Source organism: Phocoena phocoena, chromosome 5 (assembly GCF_963924675.1).
Source record: "Phocoena phocoena chromosome 5, mPhoPho1.1, whole genome shotgun sequence".
NCBI lineage: Eukaryota > Metazoa > Chordata > Mammalia > Artiodactyla > Phocoenidae > Phocoena > Phocoena phocoena.
In genome coordinates, this window is record NC_089223.1 from 106,123,455 (window position 1) to 106,150,530 (window position 27,076).

Consider the following 27,076-nt stretch of genomic DNA (forward strand, 5'->3'; position numbering starts at 1 on the left):
TTAAATTTAAAATGAACAGTGACTTTTCCTAGTAAAATTTTACTTTATCACAAAATGAAAGTCTCACATTACTTGAGTTGTCAATATTCCTATTTTGAGCTTTTAAAATCAACTATCTCTCAATCTTTTTGTTTCACTCAGGAGTTAAAATGTAGTGGACAAATAGCATAGAATATGAGTGACATCAGTGAGAATGGCAGAGTAGGGACCTCAGAAAAGCTGCTCCTCCAAAACATAATGAGAATACTGGCAAAGATTATCAAAATGAACTTTTTAGAATTCTGAAAATTAAACAAAGGTCTGCAGCAATCTATGGAGTACAGTCAAAAGAGATACCTCTACTTCAGTAAGAATGTGAGTTCTGTGGTGCTTTAGTTTGCCCTACTCTCATTTCCTTCTCCTCAGCTCCACCTTAAAAACCAACAGTCTCACAAACCAGAAGTCTAGCAACCACTGGACAGGACAGAGTGGTTTTAGAGCTCCCAAAAAGTATCATTTCAGGGAATTATGATTACTTGACATGTCTTCCAGTTCCCTAGAAACCTCTCCTCACAGTGTTTGCCTTTATTTGACCTCACTCAGAACCCTCTCTGTTCAAAGAGACTTTTCTCTGGAGGTATCTGTCAAAAAGAGTCAGCAGCAATTGTTTAATATTGTAGCTGTCTGAGGTGGCCATAACAGTTGGAGCAAAGAAGAAGCTGACAATAAAAATTAAAAACTAAAATTAAAAGCTGGGGAACGCAATGTCCATAGGGGTATGTGAAAGTGCTAACAGGATCCTGGGAATCTAGAACTCTGTCAATGCGAACATAGGATGTTTGGATGCGTAGGAAAGACCTGAGAAGGCCTTAAGCTCTCACCTTTGGTTGACCTCAAGACCTGAAATAGTTGTATGAATACAATCACATATTAGAAGATAGCTATGTTAAAAACACGTAAGTGGGGCTTCCCTGGTGGCACAGTGGTTGAGAGTCTGCCTGCCGATGCAGGGGACGCGGGTTTGTGCCCCAGTCCGGGAGGATCCCGCATGCCGCGGAGTGGCTGGGCCCATGCGCCATGGCCGCTGAGCCTGCGCGTTTGGAGCCTGTGCTCCGCAACGGGAGAGGCCACAACAGTGAGAGGCCCGCATACCATAAAAAAAAAAAAAAAAAAAAAAAAAGACATAAGTGATAATAGTATATGAACAATACTGATACTTAAGTATACTAATATAACATCCATCTTCTTTTAGAGTTTATGAATTAAATCAGCAATTACGTACCAGATCTGTTTTTGGAGGATCTGGACACTCAGTGGAGAAATAAGGTGTTGAAATTCTGACTCCACTGCTATCAGAAGTTGGCTTTGGAGGTTGAGCATGCTGTCTGTAAGTAGCACTTTTAGGAGTCCAACAAAACAGGTTGATTGATTCTCGCACACAACGTTCAATGTCAATTTCTAGATAGAAAAATTAAAAAAAAAAGCAAACATAGAATTTGGATTGCTCTATTTATGTAAAAACCACACTTTTTTCCTAAATACATATACACAAATATGGCTAAGATGATAACTAATTAGAAAAGATGTCAGTAAAAAAGTAATCTAGATACTAATCAGCATATTTATGATCGGAATGGTAGAGGGTATCTGGTATTACTATGTAGATACATATACACATATATTTACATTTGTAAATATATACATACATTTTTATGTGTGATTTCTGGGTATTATTATCTATATATAGATACACATACATATAGTATATGTGTTTATATATTTCAGTGTATCATTATTTAAACATTTAAATATAACACATCTCCTTATTAGAGAATCTTAACTTTGATAATATTTTCACTTTCTCAAATTAAAGGTTGGGTAGAAGGAAGGCTAGAATTTGGGAGTGGGCAAACAAAAGATTCAAAAGTTAATAGACATACTTTAAGTAAAGTGTAATGAAAGTTTCATTTCCATATATTAAAGATGATATAAAATAATCAGGGCAAAATTAATTAAAATCTCAGTTCAGCATTTCTCCCCTTTTTAAAAAAGAATTTCTTGATTTAACTGCAAAAAAGTATAAGTGGGGCTTCCCTGGTGGCGCAGTGGTTGAGAGTCCGCCTGCCGATGCAGGGGACACGGGTTCGTGCCCCAGTCCGGGAAGATCCCACATGCCGCAGAGCGGCTGGGCCCGTGAGCCATGGCCGCTGAGCCTGCGCATCCGGAGCCTGTGCTCCCCAACGGGAGAGGCCACGACAGTGAGAGGCCTACATAGCACACACAAAAAAAGTATGTGAGGTTTCATATAGACAGAAATTAAATGTACTCAATTAAAATAATAAAAAATACTTCCATAGAAGATTTCCCCTTCTTTCTCAGATTTGAAAGAAATTAAAACATTTTTGATACAGAGGTAATATACACAGAAAAGTTATTACAATGCCAAATTATTGTTTGTTTTGATAGGACTGTAAGTCTTTAGGAGGTTAATATTCCTGATGGAGAGCAAGCTGTTACTCTACAGGGAAAGTGGAGCTATCATAGAAAAGCAGTAGAAATTCAAGAAGTTTACTAGGATGAAGGAGTTTATTAGCATGGACTAGCTTTTCTATTTCTATATTCGTAATATTAGTAAATGGCAGATATTATCATTTCCTCTGCAAAAGTCCAAGTGTGTCAGTTCAGATAAGCAATGAAGAAAAATATATTACATCCCTTACAAAGGGGTAAGGTCCCTATTTCTCTTTTTGAAATGAAGAGCTTATATATAAGGGGAAAAGGAAAGAGAAATCTAAGTTGATCCTGTGAATGGTGCATGAATCAGGCACTTATAGAATTATCTGCTTTTATAAGGTGGAAAACCCTTAGAGAAGGGCAGGGAAATGGACACTTAATGAGCATCTACTGTGTGACAGGTGTCGTATACTTTCACATAGCCCATTTAATTCTTACAGTGATTATTATAGACAGGTACTGCACTCCCCTCATTTCTGCTGAAGATGAAGAAACTAAGACATAAACAAGCTAGGTGACTGAATGTGTTAAGTGTTTTTATTACGAGTAGAATATCTGAAGTTACTAAAGGGTTATAAGGCATCTTTCATTTCCCAATTTATTTAGATTTGGGAAACAACAGCCAGCAGGTCTAGAAAGACCAGTTACTCAATTAAACATTCCTTTATCTGCTATTAGTGATGTTTGCCAACTTCACAGTTGGTTACTTCCATGGCTGCACAAAGAGGTCAGATTTCATCACCCCCATATGTTATTCCTAACATAAAATCTATGAAACAGAGTTAAACATGTTTTGAGGAATGGACCTATTTATTTGAGAAATTGTCAATACAGTGAAATGCATTCTTTTAAAAAGTTCTGTAACATTATCAACTTGATATTCCACAAAGGGAAGAATACAGACACCAATGAGAAGAAAAATAAAAGTTCAAGATACGTTCCTCTACTCCACTTAAGATGGAAGAGATGTGCTCAATTCATTTTAGAACATTTCCAATTAATACGGTTAAGATAAAAATTTGCAGCTAAAGAGAGAAAACTTCGTCACCTTAAAAAAGTTTATCCACTTCACATTGTTTAATCTCCAAAAGGAAAAGAATTTTGGACCATAAATTTTGCATCTGCAGTGCTCAAATCAGTTTGACATATCTGTCACCCATTAAAAGCTTGAAAGTCAAGTTAAAGATGCAGATCAGAGCTTGTAGTTCAGTCCTTAAATCACTGGCAATGGAAAAGTCGTTTGTATCTGGTTCCAGAACACCCTACCAATACCATAAAAGGTTTACAGTGAATCTTGAGAATTTACTGGCATCCACCCCGATTTGAGCTTGATTACTACTGGCAGATATCCCATTCTCCACTCACTTGACCCATGTCACCTTCTCCATCTCAAAATCCTTCCAAAGTACTTTATCATAACCAAAATATTATGAAAAGTACTTCATAAGCTGTGCATTAAAATATGTAATTATTCTTTTAAAAATAATCTCTCATCCTAAAGCACTACTACTTTCTATCTTGCATTTTCATTTTGATACAATGCGTTTGTGAAAAAGTATGTATCCTGGATATGGTTTCTCAGGTTTGATTCCAAGCTCCATGAGGTTCTTTGTGACTCAGAGAAATAATTTCTCTAAATCTCATTTTCTTTATCCTCATCCATTACTATTGTTTTCTCTCATAAATATGGAACTATTTTCAAAATGATAAAATGCAACTCATGATTCATTTGGGCAAGGGTAGGTAGAAAAGACAGCTCGCCTGAAGCCCTTCATTGTCTTGCTTTAATGACTATGAAATGCTTCCTAGATATAGTGAACAGCTGTTGACATGGCACTTCTCTTTACCATCATCTAATTCCCTTTGGTTCATCCCTAATTTGGGGGCTAAGATATTATTTTCTCTCTCTAGATTTACTGCATTATTTTGATGGAACACATTTTCTAGTAATTTCTAGGAAAGGATGCACAGAAGGCAAATTACTTTGGAATTGTCTATTAATATATTTATTCTGCCTTTGACTGATAGTTAGGCTAGGCATAACATTCTAGGATTGATTTATTTTTCTACAGAGTTATGTAAGGCAAGGGCTCCACTGTCTTTCTTCTGAGAAATTTGATGCAATCTTGATTTGAGATCACTTGTATGTGATTTTCCACCTATCTGTAAACTTTTAGGATCCCTGGTGTTCTGAAATTTCATAATGATATATGTAATTGTGTATCACTTAATTGATGGTCTTTTTGTAATCCTTCAGTTATAGAAAAAGTTATTGTTTGATGTCTGTAATAATTTCTTTCTCACTGTTTTTCCTCTTCTCTTTTCTTTCATAAGAAGAGTCCTGAACATCCTGTATAAATTTCCTAATAATTTTGCCTTTTCCTCTTACTTTCCATCTATATTTTGGTTCTATTCTCTGAGAGATTTCCTAAGCTTTATCATACACCTCTTTCATATAAAGCTCATTGCATTTCCACATCATTTTTAATTTCCAGTAAATCTTTTTTGTTGTTACTTAAAAATTTCTGATTTTTCATAGTTATCATATCTTCTCATAATTGTTTTTCTGAGGATAGTTCTTTATTCAGTTGGTGCTGTTCTGTGCTTTTTAGCTGGAGGCTTTCCCTAGAGGTTTGGTGATCGATGACTGCATATTTAAAAGAATAGCACTAAAAATCAGATTGGAAGTTTGTATATGTGGGTAGGGTTCACTATAGGTAACCTGGGGACATGGTCATTTGTTAGAGGACCCCTATAAGTAAGGTATTTCTCTTTTTGGGAACTTTCCATCTCTCCAGAGGATAATTCTTTAATCTGTCTAAACTAATCTTTGCCAGCATTCTGGGAATTGACCATGGATGAGCCTGGGGATTGTAACTATAAACATTTCCTCACTCTGGCTCTCTGCTATGCTACTGACTCTGTGTCTCAAGTCTCTATGATTCTACTACTCCAAAAATGTACCTCCAAATTTACTGTATCTATGGTCATGTTTTGTCAAATTTGCAAAAGTAAAAATATCTAAACCACAATCAGTGAAAACTGTTGTCTTTATACCAATTTCCCCTCCATTACACTTCCTCTTGTGTTAGGCAACATAGTGGCTGTGGATACTTTGATATAACTAAGCTAAATTCAAGATATATTTATTATGGTTTAATGGGTATTCTACTGTTATTTGAAGTCACTTTGGGGTATTGACATAGATTTTTCTCCTTGACCAGAGTCTAGTCAGGCTCCTCTAAGCCTTTTCTTGACTATGCCTCAACCTTGGCCTATAAAGACTTGAACAAAACTCTTAACATAGTTTATAGCAATTCAGTGTCACATCCCTCAGACTACCCTATAACGCCCTATAAACGCCTGCCTGAAGAAAAACAAGGCTGCCAGAAGAATTTAGCATTTGTTCCAGTCAATACCTGAAGACAGGGTCCCTGTCTTCTAGCCTCTGTAGGAAGGAAGGAGCCTAACTTTGGTAAGTGTCAGTTAGCAAACACAGATAGATTTCACATGGACCAATGCCCCCCTTCACGCTTTTTATAATTTTTCACTTCCCTGAATCTTCTAGTCTCCTCCCTCCCTATTCCCTCATTCTCCCTTTAAAATGCCCAGGCACCTCTGTACAAATTGAAGTTGAGCTCAATTCATGCTGGACTATTATTGCAACTGTGTATTACTGACTAAAACCTGTGCTTACCACTTTAATGAGTGTCTGGCTTGTTTTTCTTTGACAGTATAGTAAAATTATTGCTAGCTCTAGGAATGACTTCCTGGAATACTCCCACCACCCACTATACAGGAGTAGAGGTCGCAATGCAGTGTGAATGTGTTCTAGCAGCAGAAGTTTATGGGCAGGCGAAACATAGTTGACATGTACATAGCAAAAACCAGACTGAAAAATTCTTCCAAATATTAAACATGTGAAACTGTAAGCAGAGAATTAGGTTCTCACTGATGCCTGATTAAAAGAGAAATATTCTCCTTCTAGAAATATACTTCAATAATGCTACATATACAGTTATAAGTGTACCATTAACTTTTTTTTCTTTTTTTGGTAGGAACCTCACAAAAAATAGCATTTCTGTATTTATAGAAAACAAACTTGTAGCACCAAAACAAACAGAAGCGACACCTGTGCTAAGTCATATGTTTTATGCATTACTACTATAAATAATAAAAAACAAATTTCAACCAACCCTGTCAGTGAAAAGACAGATTATCTATTTTTTCTATAGAAAATATTGCATAATTCTTGTTATATGAAGAGATGATCAATGAATATGAAGCAAAAGTGGAGGAAAAATATAGAGGTATGTCAGACATTTAATGAATAAAAATATTATGCTATTTTTCTGTTTTGTAATTTGTTGTAATCTCTTTGCTCATGCTAAATATTCTTTTAATAGCCTAATTTTGTATTGTAATTTATAACCTCTCCTTAAAGAGGGGCATCTCCCCACACTGCATAAGCTTCAGGCCACAAAATCTAGATCTGCCCCTATCTTCCAGTCTTCTGCGAGGTGGCAGAGGAATAGACTCTTGGCTAAGAGGGTGGGAGCAAAGATTTGTAGGGGTGAATGAAATGAAACTATTCCTTATGCATACATACATTCAACTGTTTCTTCTCTGGTTTTCTGCCTCAATTTTTCTTTCACTTTCAATTTCTGAGACCTTTTGGTGCTCTGCAACAAGAACTGGCTTGCTTCTTTTTGGTATCCTCCTTTGCAGGAAGGTTTCAGTATTCTCTGATTTATTAAGTGAGTTACTACTGATGTAATTGCTTTCTATCTTCCAAATATTTGTTGATATTTCTTGTCTACTAGTGCTCTTTTTACACTCTCTTTGTTTTTAAAATTACTCTTTCTTCATTCCCTTACTGTCACTTTAGTGATGTTTCAGAAGGTAGCAGAGACAAACATGTATACAGTCTGTCATTCTTAATTGGAAAAGTTTCAAATTTTAAAGGCTGTGGTTCAAAAGTGGTGGGAATGAAGTTAGGAGGTGGGCATGGTGAGCTTGACGTTTCACCCCCTTGGTCTAGCTCCAGGTCTGCAAATTAGCAGCTAAGATATTTGCTCAGAAAGCAGTATAATAACAATGCCACACTGCTAAGATTAACTCAGGAGGCAGCATGATCTGGGTTTGAATCAATTCAATTATTTACAAGTTGTACATCTTTGGTCAACTCATTTTTCTGCATCTCTTTTCTCAATCATAAAATAGGAATGATAATACTTAATTCCTGGACTGTTATGAGGTATAAATAAGATTATTCCAGCACACAGTAGGAACTTAAGTATTTTACAGACAAATTTTTAGATACATAAAAAACATAAAAAATTTTAGAACTTCAACTAAAATTAAAAAAAGTATAAGCCTTAGATCCCACTAAGTCTGCCTTCTTGTTTTAAACCCAGTTGAAAAATAAGGAAGGGACTTCCCTGCTGGTCCAGTGGTTAGGACTCTGTGCTTCCATTGCAGGGGGCACGGGTTCGATCCCTGGTCAGGGAACTAAGATCCTGTATGCCATGTGGCATGGCCAAAAAAAAAAAAAAAAAAAAGGAAAGAAAGAAAAATAGGCTAGTTTTCTACTTTGCAACTGGTAGATTTCTCTTTAGAAAGAGATTGCCTTTTAAACAGTATTCTTTTCTACTTTTCAAAATCCAAAGACTTAGGATATCATTCAGTGTTAAAAAGAAATGAGCTATCAAGCTACAAGCAGACGTGGAGGAAAAAGTCTGAATAGGCTGTATCCTCTATGATTCCTATTACATGACATTCTGGAAAAGGCAAAACTTTATAAGGACAGTAAAAAGATCACTGGTTGTCAAGGTTTTGGGGGGTGAGGGGAGCAGGAGAGGAGGAATGAATAGTTGAAGCACAGGGAATTTTTAGGGTGGTGAAACTGTTCTGTATAATACTGCAATGGTGAATACATGACATTATGTATTTATTGAAACCTACAGAACTCTACAATACAACCTTAATGTATACTATAGACTTCAATTAATAATGTAAGATACTAAGGCAAGATGTTAAAAATAGGAGAAATAATGAGCATGGAAGAAGAGAAATACAGGAACTCTGTACTACCTGCTCAACTTTTCTGTAAACTGCTCTAAAAAAAGTAAAGTCTATTAATTAAAAAAAAACAAAAAACAGGGACACAGGAGTGACATCAGTAAAAATGGCACAGTAGATGTCTCCAAGGGCACTACTTTTTTTTTTTTTTTTGCGGTACGCAGGCCTCTCACTGTTGTGGCCTCTCCCGTTGCGGAGCACAGGCTCTGGACGTGCAGGCTCAGCGGCCATGGCTCATGGGCCCAGCCGCTCCGCAGCATGTGGAATCTTCCCGGACCGGGGTACGAACCCGCGTCCCCTGCATCGGCAGGCGGACTCCCAACCACTGCACCACCAGGGAAGCCCCAAGGGCACTACTTTTTAAATAAGTTTTTTTTTTTTTTAAAGAACTACTGAAAGAAGTTAAAAATCTGTAATCATGTCAACATCCTTGTATTAGAGTTGATTTATCTCTTGACTAGGGTAACAAATTATGACTTTTCATTCAAATGCAAAATAAACTTCATTGACAAAAAAATACTATCACTTAAAAAAAAAAACCCTGTGCATTATACTGGACATTTACCAGACATTATGGATTTGCAAGAATTAGAGTATTAATAATTTATCCTAATTCTGTAATCACATGACAAAAGGGGTCACTGAAGCCATTTCGGAATAACTTGGCTTACACAAGACATTTAACATATTGGGCAATTTGACAGAAACATTTCCTTCCCCACTCTAAAATTCTCATCTGTACTTAACAATAGTATGATTATTGCTCCATACCACACTTTGTTTGAGATAATAAGCCCATGGTTGTCTTTGTGAGGCAGGTAGGGAATAAGTAGACAGGAGAACTGCTAAGGATAGAAAATAAATGATTTTGTACATCCAAACAACAACCATAAAACATGGCTTGCTTAAATGAAGGAAGATAAGTTGTAGAGATAATGTTTTACATTTAAAATGGGTTAAAATTTGTTAAAAGTCAAGTTTCTATATGCTGTTCACTGACAAATGACTAACACAGGCAGAAAGAAAAGAAATGGCTATGGAGACCTTCAAGATGGCAGAGGAATGAGACGTGAAGATCACCTTGCTCCCCACAAATACATCATAAATACATCTACATGTGGAACAACTCCTACAGAACACCTACTGAACACTGGCAGAAGACCTCAGACTTCCCAAAAGCCAAGAAAATCCCCACACACTGGGGTAGGGCAAAAAAAAAGAAAAAAACAGAGACAAAAGAATACTGACGGGACCTGCACCTCTGGGAGGGAGCTGTGAAGGAGGAAAGGTTTCCACACACTGGAAGCCCCTTCACAGGCAGAGACGGGGGGTGGCGGGGGGGCTTCAGAGCCATGGAGGAGAGCGCAGCAACAGGGGTGTGGAGGGCAAAGTGGAGAGATTCCCACGAAGGGGATCGGTGCCGACCAGCACTCACCAGCCTGAGAGGCTTGTCTGCTCACCCACAGGGCGGGTGGGGACTGGGAGCTGAGGCTCGGCCTTCAGAGGTCAGACCCCAGGGAGAGGACTGGGGTTGGCTGCATGAACACAGCCTGAAGGGGGCTAGTGCGCCACAGCTAGCTGGGAGGGAGTCCGGGAAAAGGTCTGGAGCTGTCAAAGAGGCAAGAGACCATTGTTTCAGGGTGCGCGAGGAGAGGGGATTCAGAGCACCACCTAAACAAGCTCCAGAGACAGGCATGAGCCATGGCTATCAGCGTGGATACCAGAGACCAACATGAAATGCTAAGGCTGCTACTGCAGCCACCAAGAAGCCCGTGTGCAAGCACAGGTCACTATCCACATCTCCCCTCCTAGGAGCCTGTGCAGCCTGCCAATGCCAGGGTCCCGTGATCCAGGGACAACTTCCCCGGGAGAACACACGGAGCACCTCAGGCTGTTGCAATGTCATGTGGGTCTCTGCAGATGCAGGCTTGCCCTGCATTCCGTACTCCTTCCTCCCCCACCCCCCCCAACCCGGCCTGAGTGAGTCAGAGCCCCCTAATCAGCTGCTCCTTTAACCCTGTCCTGTCTGGATGGGAACAGACACCCTCAGGCGACCTACACATAGAGGCAGGGCCAAATCCAAAGCTGAACCCCAGGAACTGTGTAAACAAAGAAAAGAAAGGGAAATCTCCCCAAGCAGCCTCAGGAGCAGCGGATTAAATCTCCACAGTCAACGTGATATACCCTGCATCTCTGGAATACCTGAGTAGACAACAAATCATCCCAAAATTGAGGTGGTGGACTTTGGGAGCAACTGTAGACTTGGGGTTTGTTGTCTGCAACTAATTTGTTTTTGATTTTTATGTTTATCTTAGTATAGCTTTTAGAGCTCATCATCACTGGTGGATTTGTTTATTGGTTTGGTTGCTCTCTTCCTCCTTTTGTTTTTAAATATAGATATACCTATATTTTCCCTTTTTCTCTTTTTGTGAGTGTGTATGTTTAAGCTTCCTTGTATGACTTTGCCTGTATAGCTTTGCTTTGACCATTTATCCTAGGGTTCTGTCTGCCCATTTTTTTTTTTTTAAGTATAGTTTTTAGCGCTTGTTATCATTGGTGGATTTGTTTTCTGGTTTGGTTGCTCTCTTCTTTCTTTTTTTTTTTACTATAAATTAAAAAAAATTTTTTTTAATATTTTTTATTTTAATTATTTTATTTTACTTTATTTCATTTTATTATTTTTTTTCCTCTTTTCTTTTTTTCTTCTTTTTTTTCTAAGCCATGTGGCTGACAGGGTCTTGGTGCTCCAGCCAGGTGTCAGACCTGTGCCTCTGAGGTAGGAGAACCAAGTACGGGACAGTGCTCCACTAGAGACCTCCTGGCTCTATGTAATATCAAATGGTGAAGGCTCTCTCAGAGATCTCCATCTCAATGCTAAGACCCAGCTCCACTCAAAGACCAGTAAGCTACACTGCTGGACACTCTATGCCAAACCACAGGAACACAACCCCACCCATTAGCAGAAAGGCTGCCTAACATCATAATAAGGTCAAAGACACCCCAAAACACACCACCAGACGTGGCCCTGCCCACAAGAAAGACAAGATCCAGCCACATCCACCAGAATACAGGCACTAATCCCCTCCACCAGAAAGCTTACATAACCTACTGAACCAACCTAAGCACTGGGGGCAGACACCAAAAACAACAGGAACTATGAACCTGCAGCCTGAGCAAAGGGGACCCCAAACACAGTAAGTTAAGCAAAATGAGAAGACAGAAAAACACATAGCAGATGAAGGAGCAAGGTAAAAACCCACCAGACCAAACAAATGAAGAAGAAGTAGGCAGTTCACCTGAAAATGAATTCAGAGTAATGATAGTAAACATGATCCAAAATCTTGGAAATAGAAAGGAGAAAACACAAGAAACGTTTAACAAGGACTTAGAAGAAATAAAGAGCAAAGAAACAATGATGAACAACACAATAAACGAAATTAAAAATTCTCTAGAAGGAATCAATAGCAGAATACCTAAGGCAGCAGAATGGAAGAGTGACCTGGAAGATAAAATAGTGGAAATAACTACTGCAGAGCAGAATAATGAAAAAAGAATGAAAAGAACTGAGGACAGCCTCAGAGACCTCTGAGACAACACTAAACGCATCAACATTTGAATTATAGGGGTCCCAGAAGAGGAAGAGAAAAAGAAAGGGACTGAGAAAATATTTGAAGGGATTATAGTTGAAAACTTCCCTAACATGGGAAAGGAAAGAATCAGTCAAGTGCAGGAAGCGCAGAAAGTCCCATACAGGATAAATCCAAGGAGAAACATGCCAAGACACGTATTAATCAAACTATCAAAAATTAAATACAAAGAAAAAATATTAAAAGCACCAAGGGAAAAACAACAAACAACACAAAAGGAAATCTCCATAAGGTTAACAGCTGATCTTTCAGCAGAAACTCTGCAAGCCCGAGGGAGTGGCAAGACATATTTAAAGTGATGAAGGAGAAAAACCTACAACCAAGATTACTCTACCCAGCAAGGATCTCATTCAGATTTGACAGAGAAATTAAAACCTTTACAGACAAGCAAAAGGTAACAGAATTCAGCACCACCAAACCAGCTTTACAACAAATGCAAAAAGGACTTTTTTAGGCAGGAAAAAAAAGAGAAGGAAAAGACCTACAATAAAAAAACCCAACATAATTACGAAAATGGTAATAGGACCATACATATCGATAATTATCTTAAATGTAAAGGGATTAAATGCTCCCACCGAAAGACATAGACTGGCTGAATGGATACGAAAACAAGACCAGTACATATGCTGTCTACAACACACCCACTTCGGACCTAGGGACACATACAGACTGAAAGTGAGGGGATGGAAAAAGATATTCCATGCAAATGGAAATCAAAAGAAAGCTGGAGTAGCAAAACTCATATCAGAAAAAATAGATTTTAAAATAAAGACTATTACAAGAGACAAAGAAGGACACTACATAATGATCAAGAGATCAATCCAAGAAGAAGATATAACAATTGTAAATATTTATGCACCCAACATAGAGCACCTCAATACATAAGGCAAATGCTAACAGCCATAAAAGGGGAATCGACAGTAACACAATCATAGTAGGGGACTTTAACACCCCACTTTCACAAATGGACAGACCATCCAAAATGAAAATAAATAAGGAAACAAATGACACATTAAACAAGATGGACTTAATTGATATTTATAGGACATTCCATCCAAAAACAGCAGATTACACTTTCTTCTCAAGTGCGCATGGAATATTCTCCAGGACAGATCACATCTTGGGTCACAAATCAAGCCTTGGTAAATTTAAGGAGACTGAAATCATATCAAGTACCTTTTCCAACCACAATGCTATGAGACTAGATATCAATTACAGGAAAAAATCTGTAAAAAATACAAACACATTGAGGATAAACAATACACTACTTAATAAACGAGAGATCACTGAAGAAATAAAAGAGGAAATAAAAAAATACATAGAAACAAATGACAATGAAAACTCTACAACTGAAAACCTATGGGATGCAGCAAAAGCAGTTCTAACAGAGAAGTTTATAGCAATACACTCCTACCTCAAGAAACAAGAAACATCTCAAATAAACAACCTAACCTTATACCTTACACTCTAAAGCAATCAGAGAAAGAAGAACAAAAATACCCCAAAGTTAGCAGAAGGAAAGAAATCATAAAGATCAGATCAGTAATAAATGAAAAATAAATGAAGGAAACAATAGCAAAGATCAATAAAACTAAAGGCTGGTTCTTTGAGAAGATAAACGAAATTGATAAAGCACTAGCCAGACCCATCAAGACAAAAAGGGAGAAAACTCAAAGAATAAGAAATGAAAAAGGAGAAGTAACAACTAATACTGCAGAAATACAAAGGATCATAAGAGATTACTACAAGCAAGTATACGCCAATAAAATGGACAACTTCGAAGAAATGTACACAATCTTAGAAAAGCACAACCTTCTGAACCTGAACCAGGAAGAAATAGAAAAAATAAACAGAGCAATCACAAGCACTGAAATTAAGACTGTGATTAAAAATCTTCCAACAAACAAAAGCCCAGGACCAGATGGCTTCACAGGCAAATTCTATCAAACATTTAGAGAGGAGCTAACACCTATCCTTCTCAAAGTCTTCCAAAATATAGCAGAGGGAGGAACACTCCCAAACCCATTCTACGAGGCAAACATCATCCTGATACCAAAACCAGACCAAGATGTCACAAAAAAGAAAACTACAGGCCAATAGCACTGATGAACATAGATGCAAAAATTCTCAACAAAATACTAGCAAACAGAATCCAACAGCACATTAAAAGGATCATACACCATGATCAAGTGGGGTTTATTCCAGGAATGCAAGGATTCTTCAATATACGCAAATCTATCAATGTGATAAACCATATTAACAAACTGAAGGTGAAAAACCATATGATCATCTCAATAGATGTAGAAAAAGCTTTCAACAAAATTCAGCACCCGTTTATGATAAAAAAAAACTCCAGAAAGTAGGCATACAGGGAACTTACCTCAACATAATAAAGGCCATAAATGACAAACCCACAGCCAATATCGTTCTCTATGGTGAAAAACTGAAACCATTTCCTCTAAGATCAGGAAAAAGACAAGGTTGTCCACTCTCACCACTATTTTCCAACATGGTTTTGGAAGTTTTAGCCGCAGCAATCAGAGAAGAAAAAGAAAAAAAAGGAATCCAAATTGGTAATGCCGCCACTGTTGCAGATGACATGATACTATACATAGAGAATACTAAAGATGCTACCAGAAAACTACTAGAGCTAAGCAATGAATTTGGTAAAGTGGCAAGATACAAAATTAATCCACAGAAATCTCTTGCATTTCTATACACTAATGATGAAAAATCTGAAAGAGAATTTAAGGAAACACTCCCATTTACCACTGCAATAAAAAAGAATAAAATACCTAGTAACAAACCTACCTAAGGAGGCAAAAGACCTGTATGCAGAAAACTATAAGACACTGATGAATGAAATTAAAGATGATACAAACAGATGGAGAGATATACCATGTTCTTGCACTGGAAGAATCAACATTGTGAAAATGACTATACTACCCAAAGCAATCTACAGATTCAATGCAATCCCTATCAAACTACCAATGGCATTTTTCACAGGACTAGAACAAAAAATTGCACAATTTGTATGGAAACACAAAAGACCCCGAATAGCCAAAGCAATCTTGAGAAAGAAAAACGGAGCTGGAGGAATCAGGCTTCTGGACTTCAGAGTATACTACAAAGCTCCAGTAATCAAGACAGTATGGTACTGGCAAAAAAACAGAAATATAGATCAATGGAACAGGATAGAAAGCCCAGAGATAAACCCACGCACATATGGTCACCTTATCTTTGACAAAGTAGGCAAGGGTATACAATAGAGAAAAGACAGCCTCTTCAATAAGCGGTGCTGGGAAAACTGGACAGCTTCATGTAAAAGAATGAAATTAGAATACTCTGTAACAACATACACAAAATAAACTCAAAATGGATTAGAGACCTAAATGTAAGGCCAGATACTATAAAACTCTTAGAGGAAAACATAGGCAGAACACTCTATGACATAAATCACAGTAAGATCCTTTTTGACCCACCTCCTAGAGAAATGGAAATTAAAACAAAAATAAACAAATGGGACCTAATGACACTTAAAAGTTTTTGCAGAGCAAAAGAAAGCATGAACAAGACGAAAAGACAACCCTCAGAATGGGAGAAAATGTTTGCAAGTGGAGCAACTTACAAAGGATTAATCTCAAAAATTTACAAGCAGCTCAATATCAGAAAAACAAACAACCCGATTGAAAAATGGGCCAAAGACCTAAATAGATATTTCTCCAAAGAATATATACAGATTGCCAACAAACACATGAAAGAATGCTCAACATCACTAATCATTAGAGAAATACAAATCAAAACTATAATGAGGTATCACCTCATACCATTCAGAATGGCTATTGTCAAAAAATCTACAAACAATAAATGCTGGAGAGGGTGTGGAGAAAAAGGAACCCTCTTGCACTGTTGGTGGGAATGTAAATTGATACAGCCACTATGGATTACAGTATGGAGGTTCCTTAAAAAACTAAAAATAGAACTACCATATGACCCAGCCATCCCACTAATGGGCATATACCCTGAGAAAACCATAATTCAAAAAGAGTCATGTACCACAATGTTCATTGCAGCTCTATTTACAATAGCCAGGACATGTAGGCAACCTAAGTGTCTATTGACAGATGAATGGATAAAGAAGATGTAGCACATATATCCAATGGATTATTACTCAGCCATAAAACGAAATGAAATTGAGTTATTTGTAGTGAGGAGGATGGACCTAGAGTCTGTCATACAGAGCGCAGTCAAAAAAACAAATACCGTAGGCTAACACATATATATAGAATCTAAAAAAAAAAAACAAAACAAAAAATATAATGGTTCTGAAGAACCTAGGGGCAGGAGAGGAATAAAGATGCAGATGTAGAGAATGGATGTGAGGACACAGGGAGGTGGAAGGGTAAGGTGGGATGAAGTGAGAGTGTGGCATGGATTTTTATATACAACCAAATGTTAAATAGATAGCTGGTGGGAAGGAGTTGCATAGCACAGGGAGATAAACTCAGTGCTTTGTGACCACCCAGAGGGGTAGAATAGGGAGGGTTGGAGGGAGCCGCAAGAGGGAGGAGATATGGGGATATAGGTATATGTATAGCTGATTCACACTGTTATACAGCAGAAAGTAACCCACTATTGTAAAGCAATTATACTCCAATAAAGATGTTAAAGAAAAAAAAAATGAAATCGCTAGGGAGTTCCCTGGCAGTCCAGTGGTTAGGACTCCACGCTTTCACTGCAGGGGACACGGTTAAATCCCTGGTCAGGGAACTAAGATAAAGCAAGCCACGCAGCAAAAAAAAAAGCTAGTATTCTACATGAAGGTTTTATCTAACAGTAAGTATTTTTATTATTGCAAATAAGATGAGCTTCCTAAGATGTCAGAATTGACTTTCTGAAGTTACTAGATTGGACCATTTGAAGCTGCTGATACAGAACAATTTTGACCTACAAAAACCTACTTTTGTAAGCAAATAACATGTTCTCCTGTATAGTAAAAAGTACTGGATTTGGACTCCAAATGCCAGTTGCTAACTTAAATAATAATGAGTAATCTATAACCTCACTGTGTTTCAATTAGTTCAAGAGAATAATGGAGATAAAAACTACTTAGTACTGTTGTAATAATTATACAAGGTAAAAAAATTTAAACAGCTTTATAAACTTTAAAAGTGATTCAATGTTCTTGTAACTAGCGATGATCTACATTGCCCAAATTTTCTATTCACAATTTATCTTTTGAAATAAACCTTACTATATGAGAATTAATGATGTACAAACTTAAGTTCAGGTATATATTTCTCCATGCCAATGTGTCCATAAAGGCTACCCTACTGTTTATTTAATTGAACTGAACTAAAATTGAATTCTTAGTGTATTCAAGGTATGGTATTAAGTCCTGAGGGATCATAAAGATGAGTAATTGCTGAGAGATTTTGGAGTTTGGTCCAGTCAGAGTGAGAGTTCCTATTGAGCACCTTGGATATTTAGTTAAGGACCTAGACATGCCATATTCTTAGACTAAATAAAACATTAAAAGAGACATACTTTACAAACACAGCCAAATTAATATGAACAAAAGAGCCCACCAGTTATTTAACTGTCTAGCAGAACAAATCTCAGGACTCTTTAAAGGAAGATGATAAAATCCAGACTCCTTACAATGTACCTTTATCAATATCCACTATATAATAAATAACTAGATATGCAAAGCAGAAAAATGTCACCTATTATCAAGAGAAACAGAGTCTATAGAAACAGACCTACAAGATGATCCAGAATTGGAATTAGCAGACAAGGACTTTAAAATAATTACTATGAATATGTTCAAGTTCTTAAAGGAAAATACAGTCAAAGGGAATGGAGAGGGAAATGCAAACAACAGAAGAGAGCCAAACTGAAATACTAGAACAGAAAAGTACATTATTTGAAATCTACTGATAGGTCTTAAAATCAAGATAAATACAGAGAGCCCTGCACTGTAGCACAACACAGTCAACCTGCTAAAAACCAAAACTAAAGAGGAAACACAAGTCTAAAGGAAGGAATGAAGAGCAATGATAATGGGAAATATGGTGGTAAATATTGATATAAAAATCTATCTTTTTGCTTCTCTTAAGATGTTTAAAAGGCAATTAGCTATTTAAAGCTCAAATAACAATATTACATTGTGGAGTTTATTACAAATGGAGATGTAAAATATATAGCAAAAACAGTACAATATATGGTAGGTAAATGCAATAACACTGTTGCAAAGTTCTTACGTTTTCCATAAAGTTGTACAATATGAACTCTATGTAAAGTGTGATAAGTTAAGACATAGATCATAGACGGTAGAACAATAACTAAAAGATAATTCAAAAGGCAAAACTAAAAGTCAATAAAGGTATTAAGACGAAATGTTAAAACTATTTAATCAACCCAAACAAGTCAGAAAAGGAAGAAGAGAAACACAGAGCAGAGGCAACAACTAGAAGTAAAACCAACCATATGAATAAACATATCAAAAGCAAATGGACTGAATATTCTATTTAAAAGGAAATAAATATCAGACTGAGTAAACAGAGCAAGAAACATTATATGCCTAAATTATGTCTAACATATGTCTAGACAATTATAAGTCTGAACATGATAACTTTTAAATATACACTATTTAAATTTAAAGCCACAGTATATGTGTATATGTGTATATCTATATATACACACACATATATATATATATAAAGTTTTAAAATTAAAGGTTGAAAATATAGAAAAGATACCATATAAGGACTAAGCATAAGAAAGCTCATGTGATTATACTAATATCAGAAAAAGCAGAGTCCAAGATGAGGAGTATTACTGAGATAAAGAAGCACATTGCATAATGATAATAGACTCAATTCAAGATGACATAACAATGTTAAGTTTATAGGCATTCCTTAAGAGAGCTTCAAAATATAAAAGCAAAAGCTGACAGCATTAAGGTTGAAATAGACAAATCCACAGTCATAGTTGAGGAGCTTAATATCTCCCTCCTATAATTTACAGGACAAAGAGGGGAAAAGCCCAGTAAGGATAAAGAAGACTGAAACATTACTGTTGACCTATTTGACATTTATACAGCACTACACTTAAAAACTATATTATTTTAATGTGCATGTGGAACGTTTAATAAGATGGACAATCAGCATACATAAAGTAAGTTTCAACAAGTTTTTAAAATGAAAATTTTGACCAAAAAAGTCACAAGGGAAATTAGTAAATATTTTTGAAACAATAATACTGAAAATACAGCATAACAAAATTTGTCAAATGTAGCTAAAGAAGTGCTCAGAGGCACTTATATTAGAAAAGATGAAAGTTATAATTCAATGATCTAAGTTTGGTCCTTAAGCAGTAAGAAAAAAAGAGTATACTAAATCCAAAGAGTAGATGAAAGGAAATAAAAGACAAAAAAAAAAAAAAAGAAGAGAAAGAAAAACAGAAATATTAGTGAAATTGATAAACCCTAGCAAGAATGATCAAGACTAGAAAAAAGCAAATTAGCAGTATCAGGAAACAAAGGAGATATCACTACAGATGCATCAAACATTAAAAGGATACCAAGCAATATTATGAACAACTCTATGCAAATAAATTTGAAAGTAGATAAAATATACAAACTCCTTGGAAAATGCAATTTACCAGAACCACAATTTGACACAAGAAGAAATAGGCAATCTGTGTAGTCACATATCTTTACAGAAATTAATTCTTAATTAAAACATTCCCAAAAAGAAAACTCCAGGTCGATATGGTTTCATTGGTAAAATTTATCAAATATTTAAAGAAGAATTTCCAACAATCTTACACAGATTTATTATGAAGAGAGAAGAAAAGTGAATACTCCCAACTTGTTTTAAGAGTATAACCTTAACTAATCCTCATACAACCCAGTATAATCCTGAGATTATAAACCAAAATCTGAGAAAGATATTATAAGGAAATTAAAAACCAGTATCTCATGCACACAGACATAAAATCCTTAATAAAATATTAGTTAAGTGTGGTAGGCTGAAAAATGCCCCCCTAAAAGATGTAAATATTTTAAGCCTCAAAACCTATGGATGTTACCTCATATGGCAAAAGAACCTTGAAAATGTGATTAAGTTAAGGATCATGAGATGGGGAGATCATGCTGAATTATCCAGCTGGGTCTGATGTAATTATAAGTAATTGTATAAGAAGGAGAAGCAGTTCAGAGAGAGCAGAAAGAGATGTGACAATACTATGTAGCTGGCTTAAAACATGGAGGAGGGGCACAGACAAAAGAATGCAGGTGGTCCCTAGAAGTTGGCAAAAACAGAAATGGAGCCTCAGAGCCTCTAGAAGGAATCAGCCCTGCTGACACCTTGACTTTACCCCAGTAAGGATGATTTTGGACTGTTGATCTCCAGAAGTATAAGATAATAAATATGTCTTGTTTTAAGCCACTTTGTGGTGATTTGTTACAGCAGCAACAGAAAACTAATACACAAAGGTATATCCTAGGGATTAACCCAGCAAGGTAAACTGTTTTTCTATTCACAATACTTCTGACATCAAATGTGTAGGGTGTTTCCTCACACCAAACAATCAATTCTTCAACTCTCTGGATACCAGATGAGCATGCTACAATTCAATTCAGTTCTGACACCAACTACTTGGAATTAGCACAGACCCTGCAGGTTAAGGGCTCAGTCTCACAAGACTGCCTCCATTTCAGATGCCAGTAACAACTCCAAGGATGTCATCTGTACTTCTGATCAACTGTTTATAAATTGAGAGTTGACAAACACCTTCTCAGGTTTGATAATTTGCTATGACAATGCACAGAACTCAGGGAAACGCTTTACTTACTTTTATGAGTTTATTATAAAAGATACAAATAAACAGCCAGATGAAGAGGTACAGAGGGCAATGTTCATAAAGATCCTGAGGGCAGAGGTTCTACCCTCAGGGATGAGGCGAACCTCTCAGCATGTGGATGTGTTCACTAAACCAGAAGCTCTCTAAACCTTTTAGCTTAGTTATTTTTATAGAGGCTTCATCACATACCCATGAGTAATTATTAACTCAATCTCCAGCCTCTCTCCCCTCCCAGGAGGATAGGGGGTGGAACTGAAAGTTCCAAACTTTGATTTATTACCCATCCTCATACTGAAGCTCTCAGGGAGCCCAGCAAGAGTCATCTCATTAGAACAAAAGGTGCTCCTATCACCCAGGAAATTCTAAGGGATTTAGGAGATTTGCGCCAGAAACAAGGGCAGAAAACAGATATATAAAACCAGATACAGAAGCCTCTCAGATAGCCTCATCTACCAAGCAGAAGCAAGAAGAACTATAATTCTGCAGCCTGTGGAATGAAAACCATATTCACAGAAAGATAGACAAAATGAAAACGCAGAGGACTATGCACAAGATGAAGGAACAAGATAAAAAGCAAGAAAAACAACTAAATGAAGCGGAGATAGGCAACCTTCTAGAAAAAGAATTCAAAATAATGATAGTGAAGATGCTCCAGGACCTCGGAAAAAGAATGGAGGCAAAGATCAAAAAGATGCAAGAAATGTTTACCAAAGACCTAGAAGAATTAAAGAACAAACACCTAGAAGAATTAAAGAACAAAAAAACAGAGATGAACAATACAATAACTGAAATGAAAAATACACTAGAAGGAATCAATAGAATAATTGAGGCAGAAGAACGGATAAGTGACTTGGAAGATAGAATAGTGGAATTCATTCTCACAGAACAGAATAAAGGTAAAAGAATGAAAAGAAATGAAGACAGCCTAAGAGACCTCTGGGACATTAAATGCACCAACATTCGCATTATAGGGGTCCCAGAAGGAGAAGAGAGATAGAAAGAACCCGAGAAAATATTTGAAGACATTATAGTGGAAAACTTCCCTAACATGGGAAACAAAATAGCCACCCAAGTCCAGGAAGCACAGAGAGTCCCAGGCAGGATAAACTCTAGGAGAAACACGCTGAGACACAGTAATTAAATTGACAAGAATTAAAGACAAAGAAAAATTATTAAAAGCAACAAGGGAAAAATGACAAATAACATACAAGCGAACTCCCATAAGGTTAACAGCTGATTTCTCAGCAGAAACTCTACAAGCCACAGGGAGTGGTATGATAGACTTATAGTGATGAAAGGGAAGAACCTACAACCAAGGTTACGATACCCAGCAAGGATCTCATTCAGATTCAATGGAGAAATCAAAAGCTTTACAGACAAGCAAAAGCTAGGAAAATTCAGCACCACTAAACCAGCTCTACAACATATGCTAAAGGAACTTCTCTAAGTGGAAAACACAAGAGAAGAAAAGGACCTACAAAAACAAACCCATAACAATTAAGAAAATGGTAATAGGAACATACATAGTGATAATTACCTTAAACATGAATGGATTAAATGCTCCAACCAAAAGACACAGGCTCATTGAATGGATACAAAAACAAGACCCATATGTATGCTGTCTACAAGAGACACTTCAGACCTAGGGACACATACAGATGAAAGTGAAGGGATGGAAAAAGATATTCCATGCAAAAGGAAATCAAAAGAAAGGGGGAGTAGCAATACTCAGATAAAATAGACTTTAAAATGAAGACTGTCACAAGAGACAAGGAAGGACACTACATAATGATCAAGGGATCAATCCAAGAAGAAGATATATCAATTATAAATATATATGCACCCAACATAGGAGCACCACATTACATAAGGCAAATGCTAACAGCTATAAAGGAGGAAATCGACAGTAACACAGTAATAGTGGGGGACTTTAACACCTCACTTACACCAATGGACAGATCATCCAGACTGAAAAGTAATACGGAAACAGAAGCTTTAAATGACACAATAGACCAAACAGATTTAATTGATATTTATAGGACATTCCATCCAAAAACAGCAGATTACACTTTCTTCTCAAGTGCACATGGAACATTCCCCAGGATATATCACATCTTGGGTCACAAATCAAGCCTCAGTAAATTTAAGAAAATTGAAATCATATCAAGCATCTTTTCTGACCACAATGCTATTAGATTAGAAATCAATTTCAGGGAAGAACACGTGAAAAACAAAGACGTGTAGGCTAAACAATACATTACTAAATAATCAAGAGATCACTGAAGAAATCAAGGAGGAAATCAAAAAATACCTAGAGATAAATGACAATGAAAACACAACGATCCAAAACCTATGGGATGCAGCAAAAGCAGTTCAAAGAGGGAAGTTTGTAGCAATACAATCCTACCTCAAGAAAAAAGAAAAATATCAAATAAACAATATAAACTTACACCTAAAGGAACTAAAGAAGAACAAACAAAACCCAAAGTTAGGGCTTCCCTGGTGGCGCAGTGGTTGAGAGTCTGCCTGCCAATGCAAGGGACACGGGTTCAAGCCCTGGTCTGGGAAGATCCCACGTGTCACGGAGCAGCTGGGCCCGTGAGCCACAAATACTGAGCTCTGCGCGTCTGGAGCCTGTGCTCCGCAGCAAGAGAGGCCACGACAGTGAGAGGCCCGCGCACTGTGATGAAGAGTGGCCCCCGCTTGCCACAACTAGAGAAAGCCCTCGCACAGAAACGAAGACCCAACACAGCCAAAAATAAATAAATGAATAAATAAATTAAAAAAAAAAAAAAAACCCAAAGTTAGTAGAAGGAAAGAAATCATAGAGATCAGAGCAGAAATAAATGAAATAGAAACGAAGAACAGCAAAGATCAATAAAACTAAAAGATGATTCTTTGAGAAGATAAAATTGATAAACCATTAGCCAGACTTAAGAAAAAGAGGGAGAGGACTCAAATCAATAAAATTATAAATGAGAAAGGAAAAGTTACAATGGACACTGCAGAAAGACAAAGCATCCTAAGAGACTACTACAAACAACTCTATGCCAATAAAATGGACAACCTGGAAGAAATGGACAAATTCTTAGAAAGGTATAACCTTCCAAGACTGAATCAGGAAGAAATAGATAACATGAACAGACTGATCACAAGTAATGAAATTGAAAATGTGAGTAAAAATTTTCCAACGAACAAAAGTCCAGGACCAGATGGCTTGACAGGTGAATTCTATCAAACATTTAGAGAAGAGTTAGCACCCATCCTTCTCAAACTCTTCCCAAAAATTGCAGAGGGAGGAACACCCCAAACTCATTCTATGAGGCCACCATCACCCTGATATCAAAACCAGAAAGAGATACAAAAAGGAAAATTACAGACCAATATCACTAATGAATATAGACGCAAAAATCCTCAACATAATACTAACGAACAGAATCTAACAACATATTAAGAGGATCATACACCATGATCAAGTGGGATTTACCTCAGCGATGAAAGGATTCTTCAATATACTCAAATCAACCAATGTGATACACCATACTAACAAATTGAAGAATAAAACCAAATGATCATCTCAACAGATACAGAAAAAGTTTTGACAAAATTCAACACCGATTTATCATAAAAACTCTCCAGAAAGTGGGCATAAAGGGAACCTACTTCAACATAATAAAGGCCACATACGACAAACCCACAGCAAACATCATTCTTAATGGTGTAAAACTGAAAGCATTTCCTCTAAGATCAGGAACAAGACAAGGATGTCCACTCTCGCCACTATTATTCAACATAGTTTTGGAAGTCCTAGCCACAGCAATCAGAGAAGAAAAAGAAATAAAAGGAATACAAATTGGAAAAGAAGTAAAACTGTCACTGTTTGCAGATGATATGATACTATACATAGAGAATCCTAGAGATGCCACCAGAAAGCTACTGGAGCTAATCAATGAATTTGGTAAAGTTGCAGGATACAAAAAAATTAACACACAGAAATCTCTTGCATTCCTATACACTAACAACAAAAGATCAGAAAGAGAAATTAAGTGAATAATCCCATTCACCATTGAAACAAAAATAATAAAATACCTAGGAATAAACCTACCTAAGGAGGTAAGAGACCTGTACTCAGAAAACTATAAGAAACAGATGAAAGAAATCAAAGATGATACAAACCGATGGAGAGATATACCATGTTCTTGGATTGGAAGAATCAATATTGTGAAAATGACTATACTACCTAAAGCAATCTACAGATTCAATGGAATCCTTATCAAATTACCAATGGCATTTTTTAGAGAAGTAGAAGAAAAAAACCTTAAAATTTGTGTGGAGACACAAAAGACCCTGAATAGCCATAGCAATCTTGTGGGAAAAAATGGAGCTGGAGGAATAAGACTCCTGGACTTCAGACTATACTATAATGCTATCGTAATCAAGACAATATGGTACTGGCATAAAAACAGAAATATACATCAATGGAACAGGATAGAAAGCCCATAGGTAAACCTACACACCTATGGTCAACTAATCTATGACAAAGGAGGCAAGGATGTACAATGGAGAAAAGACAATCTCTTCAATAAGTGGTGCTGGGAAAAATGGACAGCTACATGTACATGAATGCAATTATGACACTCCCTAACACCATACACAAAAGTAAACTCAAAATGGATTAAAGACTTAAATGTAAGACCAGACACTATAAAACTCTTAGAGGAAAACATAGGAAGAATACTCTGACATAAATCACAGCAAGATCTTTTTTGACCCACTTCCTAGAGAAATGGAAATTAAAAAAAAAATAAATGAATGGGACGTAATGACATTTAAAAGCTTTTGCACAGCGAAGGAAACTATAAGCAAGATGAAAAGACAACCCTCAGAATGGGAGAAACTATTTGCAAATGAATCAACAGACAAAGGATTGACCTCCAAAATATATAAACAGCTCATGCAGCTCAATATTAATGAAACAAACAACTGAATCAGAAAATGGGCAGAAGACCTAAATAAACATTTCTCCAAAGAAGACATACAGATGGCCAAGAGGCACATGAAAAGCTGCTCAACATCACTAATTATTAGAGAAATGCAAATTAAAACTACAACGAGGGATCACCTCACACCGGTTAGAATGGGCATCATTAGAAAATCTACAAACAACAAATGCTGGAGAGGGTGTGGAGAAAAGGGAACCCTCTTGCACTGTTGGTGGGAATATAAATTGATACACCCACTATGGAGAATAGTACGGAGGTTCCTTGAAAAACTAAAAATAGAACTATCATATGACCTTGTAATACCCCTTTTGGGCATATACTCTGAGAAAACCATAATTCAAAAAGACACATGCACACCAATGTTTACTGCAGCACTATTTACAATAGCCAGGTCATGGGAGCAACCTAAATGCCCATCAACAGACGAATGGATCAAGAAGATGTGGTACATATATACAATGGAATACTATTCAGCCATAAAAAGGAACGAAAGTGGGTCATTTGTAGAGACACGGATGGACCTAGAGATTGTCATACAGACTGAAGCAAGTCAGAAAGAGAAAAGCAAATATCATATATTAACGCATATATGTGGAATGTAGAAAAATGGTAAAGGTGAACTGGTTTGCAAGGCAGAAACAGAGACACAGATGTAGAGAACAAAGGTACAGACACCAAGGGGGGAAAGTGGGCAGGGGTGGTGGTGGGATGCACTGGGAGATTGGGATTGACATATATACACCAATATGTATAAAATAGATAACTAATAAGAACCTGCTGTATAAAAAAATAAATAAAATTCAAAAATAAAAAAAAGAATAAAAAACACCCCCACATATATAGTTCTTATTATGTCACACTCAGGAATCCTGAGCTGAATATCAATTAATGTAATTTTCCTACTTAACGTAATTAAGGAGAAACACCATATGATTTTCATAATAGATGCTGAAGAAACTTGACATAATTCAATACCCATTCATT

The 27,076-nt window shown here is 36.7% G+C and overlaps 1 protein-coding gene across 4 annotated transcripts in view; it reads right to left on the minus strand.

Annotated features, from left to right (window-relative positions):
* TBCK (TBC1 domain containing kinase) overlaps positions 1-27,076 on the minus strand; it is a 224,696-nt gene that overhangs the window by 64,466 nt on the left and 133,154 nt on the right. For all 4 annotated transcript variants that reach the window (XM_065877597.1, XM_065877595.1, XM_065877596.1 and 1 more), the window contains one exon: positions 1,262-1,437. In XM_065877597.1, the coding sequence (XP_065733669.1) occupies positions 1,262-1,437 (176 nt within the window). The remainder of the gene's footprint in view (positions 1-1,261; positions 1,438-27,076) is intronic.